Raw genomic sequence first — 7,420 nt, 5'->3', positions numbered from 1 at the left:
CAAAGAGACACAAAAGGCACCCAATTAGTGGAACGACCCTTTACATTTGCATCACAAACAATATTTTATAAAATCATGTTGAATGTGGCCATTTTAGGCCCTGCTTAGATATATTAATGCCTCTTGTAAGACCCTATGATCGTAATAGACGGTCATAAGTTTACAATCTGTTTGATGTTCTCGTTAACACAGGAGAGAGACATGACTATCATGGATCCTCTGGGGAGCCTCAACAACATCCTGATGCTGACGAGGCAGAGAAGAGTCTCTCCAGATCAGAACACCAGATGGTACAGCTTGGTCTGGTCTAGCATACAGCTTGCTCTATCGGGGTCTGGGTTTCTGTAAAGCACTTTATGACAACAGTGACATCAGCATCCATAATGATATGTGTCTATGTCCCCTCTATATTGTTACCAGGACAACGCTAGCCCTTCCGCCCTCCCAGAGTCCCTGTGTCGTACCTCTCCCAGTAGCACCTTACTGCTGGGTCTGAAGAGGTTGTCTGTGCGGCTGGTGGACTGCAGGAAAACAACGGGGCTGAGTGGAACTGTGAGAGGAGGAGAAGAGAAGAAAGGAGCAGATTTGATTCATCAAAGTAAGTGCTGTAGTTGACATGAAGATAGACTGGTGGATATGGATGTTATGAATATCATAACACTGAAAAAAGATTCTACCAATGAAAAGAGAGAAACCAATAGACTATATAAAACCTTGATGAAAGTTAGCTTTAGAGAGAGAGAGTTTCAAGATGATCCAATATAAGGTGCATGTTTTACAAAAACATTTCCTAAAAATATTATGAATGTTACATTGCCTGTCCCAGTCACTAACTTTACAATACTGTAGAACAGGCAAAACCAAACTCAAGACACTTCAATATGGTCTGTATTGCTTCATTAACATCTGATCTATACAATTGGTAAAAAATTGTAAATATATATATTTTTTTAAACAAGCTCCGTAAGCCTTTTCTAAAAGCCATGAAATATGTTCTGTGACACTTGGTCTCTGTAAATTCATGCAATTTCCTACTTTAACAGGTCAAATAAAACCTGAACTCCAACATATAGACCTTAAAGAACGTGGTTTAATTTGGAAATGCCTAACTTTATTTGTTCATGTGTGACTGATGTCAGTGTGGTGCTAACAGTTTAGTTTCCTCCTCTGTCCCTGTCTCCATACCGGGCTCAAACCAGTGATCCTCTGCTTCTCAACACACGTGACCGCTCTCCTTGACAATGAACCGATTGAGCTGTACAAAGGTACCAGCTGGATAGCTCCATCTGTGACGCTTTCAAGCTAAAGGTACCAGTTGGTTAGCTCCATCTGTGACGTTTCAAGCTAAAGGTACCAGTTGGTTAGCTCCATCTGTGACGTTTCAGCTAAAGGTACCAGTTGGATAGCTCCATGTGTGACGCTTTCAAGCTAAAGGTACCAGTTGGATAGCTCCATCTGTGACGTTTCAAGCTAAAGGTACCAGTTGGATAGCTCCATGTGTGACGTTTCAAGCTAAAGGTACCAGTTGGATAGCTCCATGTGTGACGTTTCAAGCTAAAGGTACCAGTTGGATAGCTCCATGTGTGACGTTTCAAGCTAAAGGTACCAGTTGGATAGCTCCATGTGTGACGTTTCAGCTAAAGGTACCAGTTGGATAGCTCCATCTGTGACGTTTCAAGCTAAAGGTACCAGTTGGATAGCTCCATCTGTGACGCTTTCAAGCTAAAGGTACCAGTTGGATAGCTCCATGTGTGACGTTTCAAGCTAAAGGTACCAGTTGGATAGCTCCATGTGTGACGCTTTCAAGCTAAAGGTACCAGTTGGATAGCTCCATCTGTGACGTTTCAGCTAAAGGTACCAGTTGGATAGCTCCATGTGTGACGTTTCAAGCTAAAGGTACCAGTTGGATAGCTCCATCTGTGACGTTTCCAAGCTAAAGGTACCAGTTGGATAACTCCATGTGTGACGTTTCAAGCTAAAGGTACCAGTTGGATAGCTCCATCTGTGACGTTTCAAGCTAAAGGTACCAGTTGGATAGCTCCATCTGTGACGTTTCAAGCTAAAGGTACCAGTTGGATAGCTCCATGTGTGACGTTTCAGGCTAAAGGTACCAGTTGGATAGCTCCATCTGTGACGTTTCAAGCTAAAGGTACCAGTTGGATAGCTCCATGTGTGACGTTTCAAGCTAAAGGTACCAGTTGGATAGCTCCATCTGTGACGTTTCAAGCTAAAGGTACCAGTTGGATAGCTCCATCTGTGACGTTTCAAGCTAAAGGTACCAGTTGGATAGCTCCATGTGTGACGTTTCAAGCTAAAGGTACCAGTTGGATAGCTCCATCTGTGACGTTTCAAGCTAAAGGTACCAGTTGGATAGCTCCATGTGTGACGCTTTCAGCTAGCTGTGGAGCGAGCTTACGGCACGCTTCTTTTCACCGCTACACATGTTCAGGTTGACTTTTCCTGCGTCCCCCCACCATCACACAATTACTGTTGTTGTTTATTACAAACCTAGATCTGGATCAAGTGGGCATCATTTGAAAAGCTTATTCTATTGCCAACATGACTAGCTAATGTCTAAAATGAGATGTGTTGTGGCCAGTGAGAGGATGAATATTAATGTGATCTACTGCTGAAAGTTGTGCTACTAGTCAGAGTGCTAGAGCCAGACACTCACTATACCACAATAAGTGGTGTGTATTTAACAGATGGTGAGATCAGAAACAAATCAGTCCCTTTGTTTGCTCTGTTTGACCTACTCTGCTTTCTGACATGGAAAAGCCTTTTCAACTATAAAGGTGTATTTGGCTGCCATTTAGGCTGCAACAATGATACAGTGGGGGAACCCCCCCCCCTGATCTGAACCCCAACACATCCATAGCTCTGGGAACCCCCCCCCTGATCTGAACCCCAACACATCCATAGCTCTGGGAACCCCCCTGATCTGAACCCCAACACATCCATAGCTCTGGGAACCCCCCTGATCTGAACCCCAACACATCCATAGCTCTGGGAACCCCCCTGATCTGAACCCCAACACATCCATAGCTCTGGGAACCCCCCCTGATCTGAACCCCAACACATCCATAGCTCTGGGAACCCCCCCTGATCTGAACCCCAACACATCCATAGCTCTGGGAACCCTCCCTGATCTGAACCCCAACACATCCATAGCTCTGGGAACCCCCCGATCTGTTATTTTATGAAGGACATGCGTCACCTACGCCCAGTACTTGACGCCATTTCCACTGTTGGATCTGCTGGAAAGTGTAGAAATTAGATTTCTCTAGTTTAAAAACCGCTTTACTTTTAGCCATTACATTCAGTATACTGAGTTACATCCCCCCCATAATGTCATGAGGTTCTATAGTAGCAGGTCTGACACCTCCGGAGGGCTTGATGGCTCAATCCACCAGAGGTGTGGCTACATCCTAGGCATTTTTCAAAGGCATCTCTGTTCAAGAGATCTGTAATGGAGCATGTTGTGGTGATGTACCTTCATGAGGTTCTACCGACTGGACATCACTGGACATCACTGCACATACGGTGAGTAGTGTCGGGATCTCTGAGGGATGATCCTGTCTAGACTTGGCATCGGAGAATATATGAGCGCTATATCCCCAAAGTGAGAGACCGAAAGAGTCATTGAATAGAACTTAAGGTTTACCTAACATAACCCTGATTCTATGATGTTCACCACATCACCTTTCACACATGGAAGACAAACATGTACTTAGAAGGGAAGACAGGAGCGACTATTGGCCCTTATATGGGAAGTGGAGTGTTCTGCTTTTATATCCTGGAGTATCTAATGATGAAACATTATGGAGTCTTAAAGGAGGACTGGAGCATCTAATGATGAAACATTATGGAGTCTTAAAGGAGGACTGTAGCATCTAATGATGAAACATTATGGAGTCTTAAAGGAGGACTGTAGCATCTAATGATGAAACATTATGGAGTCTTAAAGGAGGCCTGGAGCATCTAATGATGAAACATTATGGAGTCTTAAAGGAGGACTGTAGCATCTAATGATGAAACATTATGGAGTCTTAAAGGAGGCCTGTATTATCTAAAGATGAAACATTATGGAGTCTTAAAGGAGGACTATAGCATCTAATGATGAAACATTATGGAGTCTTAAAGGAGGACGGGGATTAAAAGGGAATGGAAAGGGGATATCTAGTCAGTCACAGCTGAATGTATTCACCCTAAATGTGTCTTCCTCATTGAACCCAACCCCTCTGAATCAGAGAGGTGAGGGGCTGCCTTAATCAATGTTCCACGTCATCAGCGTCTGGGGAGCAGTTGTTGTTGGGGGATAACTGCTTTGCTCAAGTGCAGAACGGCAGACCTTTCCACCTTGCGGGCGTGGGGATTCGAACCAGTGACCTTTCGGTTACTGGCCCAACACTCTTAACCGCTAGTCTACAAATGTTCCAACTTCAATTAATTATTTCTCAATGATGCTTTAAAGGAGAAGTTTACCCAAAATCCAGAAACTCTGAAGTGATTCCATATTATGAAACCAGTCCAGTGGAGTGCCCTCTCTCCCTGTAGTGCTGTACTGAAACAGCTGCAAACACGTATCACGTGACGTTGCTGAATGCGGGCCTCGCTCTGCTGCTTTGCCAGTTAATTCTTTATTTTATTAAAGCTATGGCCTTTGGCTTTCACCTGGAATTGTTTATTTATGTCTGAGAAAAAAAACGTTTTTCAATCAATAAAACATATACAAATATGATGATATCATAGTGAATTCATGACATCTGAATGAACAAGTATTCAGACCCCTTGACCTTTTCCATATTTTGTTATGTTACAGCCTGATTCTAAAATAATTAAAAATAAATTTTCTTTCATCAGTCTACTACACACAATACTCCTTAATGACAAAAAAACAAACAGGTTTTTAAATTTTTTTGCAAATGTATTAAAAATAAAAAACAGATACCTTATTTAAATAAGTATTCAGACGCTTTGCTATGAGACTCAAATTGAGCTGAGATGTATCATGTGTCCATTGATCCTTGAGATGTTTCTAGAACTTACCTGTGGTAAATTCAATTGATTGGACATGATTTGGAAAGGCACACACCTGTCTATAATAGAGCTGGACTGATAACCCACAGGACAGTAGATCTCCAGGAAGAGGGGGGTTGGGCAGCCTTGATATAAGCAAATCAGTCAATGTAAATAAATTCATTAGGCACTAATCTATGGACTTAACATGACTGGGTAGGGGCGCAGCCATTGGTGGGCCTGGGAGGGCATAAGCCCACCCACTTGGGAGTCAGGCCCAGCCAATCAGAATTTATTTTTCCCTACAAAAGAGCTTTATTACAGAGAGAAATACTCCTCAGTTTCATCAGCTGTCGGGATGGCTGGTCTCAGACTATGTGGAAGTACTGGGCTGGCGTTGTTATACGTGATCTGCGGTTGTGAGGCCGGATTGGATGCACTGCCAAATTCTCAAAAAATATGAAGTTGGCTTATGGTAGAGAAATTAACATTCAATTCTATGGTAACATCTCCAGTGGATATTCCTGCAGTCAGCATGCCAATTGCACACTCCCCTCAAAACTTGAGACATCTGTGGCATTGTGTTGTGTGACAAAACTGCATATTTTATTGGCCTTTTATTGTCCCCAGCACAAGGTGCACCCTTGTAATGATCATGCTGTTTAATCAGCTTCTTGATATGCCACACCTGTCAGGTGGATGGATTATCTTGGCAAAGGTGAAATGTTCACTAACAAGGATGTAAAAAAATTGTGCCACGAACGCTCTACAACATCATTTGTTTTGAAATCACACCAAGATTGTTGTAATTGATGAAATGTTGCAAAACTGTCCTCAGGTTATTGAGGGATCTGATTTGGATTAAATGTCATAGCAAGGTGGTTTTATCAAGTGGAGGTTTCATTCAGGTCTCTCTTTAAATAAACACTGTCTTTGGCAGGAGAAAATCCAAAGTCGGAGGAACCAGAGACGTCCAAACCAGCAAGACGACACCTCTGCTCCCAGTGTGGAACTAGGTTTGCCAAGTTAGGAAGCCTGAAAAGACATGAGAAGACACACACAGTAGAGAAGCCATACCATTTCTCCCAGTGTGGAAAGACTTTAAACCGGTTAGACAACCTGAAATCACATCAGCAAATACACACAGTGGAGAAGCCGTACCACTGCTCCCAGTGTGGAAAGAGTTTTAACAGGTTAGACACCCTGAAAAGACATGAGAGGGCACACACGGGAGTGAAGCCACACCATTGCGCCCAGTGTGGAAAGAGTTTTAACCGGTTAGACTACCTGAAAGCTCATGAGCGAATACATACAGGGGAGAAGCTTTTCCATTGCTCCCAGTGTGGAAAGAGTTTTAACCGGTTAAACTACCTGAAAGCTCATAAGCGAATACACACAGGGGAGAAGCCTTTCCATTGCTCCCATTGTGGAGAGAGTTTTAACTGGTTAGCATCCCTGAAAATACATGAGAGGACACACACAGGAGCGAAGCCACACCATTGCGCCCAGTGTGGAAAGAGTTTTAACCGCTTAGGAAACATGAAAGCTCATCTGAGAATCCACACAGGAGAGAATAATTACTTATCCTAGTGTATAAATTGATATTTCACATCACTTTTACTTAAAGTTCATCAGAGGACATACACAGTGCTCCCATTGTCTTTATATTGTTGACTGAGATTGTGTTTACTTGTTTATACCATATGAAATGTGTTTATACAAAGTATACTTAAACATTTATTTGTATGTTTTTATTAGAAAACATGAATTGAACATGGAGTTTATCAGTTTGAATATAGAGTAGATCAGATTCCATGTGTTTAAATGGTCCTTTTTTAAACTCTGACTATGTGTGTGTTTATCTGGGTGTGTCATTCCTCATGGATTTGCTACATTGTTTACATTTGCATTGTTGGCCCACTGATTATTAATTAAATAAATGTTCTCTGATTCTGTAATGGAACATTTTAATTGTATGTGTCCACATAACTGGGTATGTGACTAACCTTGTGAAACTGTCCTATTATAATCTCCTGTTCTTGGGAGTATCATTCTGTGTTGCAAACCAGCTTCAACCTGCGTCCTTGTATAAATAAAGTCCTGTCCAGAATTCATACTGTCTTCTACACTGCACTGTGTAACTCTGTTATTCTCTCTGAGCTCAGAAATAAAGAATCTTGGTTCGACTTAGACTCCAGCAGATCCTTATTTTATAATATCCACCACAACTCGTCCACGGATTGCTGTTTCATCATTGTCTTAATGAAGAGTTCTTCGTTCGACTTTCCTGGGGGCAGTTACAAGCCTGCCACTGGTTGAATAAACTTTGTTTCCACGTCATTTCAACAAAACAAATCCATGTGATGATGTTAGATCAATGTGGAAAACTGATTGGATTTGC

General features: G+C 42.3%; 1 protein-coding gene across 1 annotated transcript; it reads left to right on the top strand.

Annotated features, from left to right (window-relative positions):
• The first annotated feature begins 255 nt into the window (after nt 1-255).
• On the top strand, nt 256-7,205 carry LOC123488351 (zinc finger protein 568-like). The gene is made up of 3 exons (XM_045219265.1): nt 256-290; nt 421-598; nt 5,960-7,205. The coding sequence occupies exons 1-3, from the start codon at nt 288-290 to the stop codon at nt 6,607-6,609; spliced, it is 831 nt and encodes a 276-aa protein (XP_045075200.1). The 5' UTR covers nt 256-287; the 3' UTR covers nt 6,610-7,205.
• The last annotated feature ends 215 nt before the right edge of the window (nt 7,206-7,420 follow it).

The sequence above is a fragment of the Coregonus clupeaformis genome, unplaced genomic scaffold (genome assembly GCF_020615455.1).
Source record: "Coregonus clupeaformis isolate EN_2021a unplaced genomic scaffold, ASM2061545v1 scaf2206, whole genome shotgun sequence".
In the NCBI taxonomy this organism is placed as follows: domain Eukaryota; kingdom Metazoa; phylum Chordata; class Actinopteri; order Salmoniformes; family Salmonidae; genus Coregonus; species Coregonus clupeaformis.
Note: the sequence above shows the minus strand (reverse complement) of the source record. Positions and strands in the feature narration are given on the sequence as shown.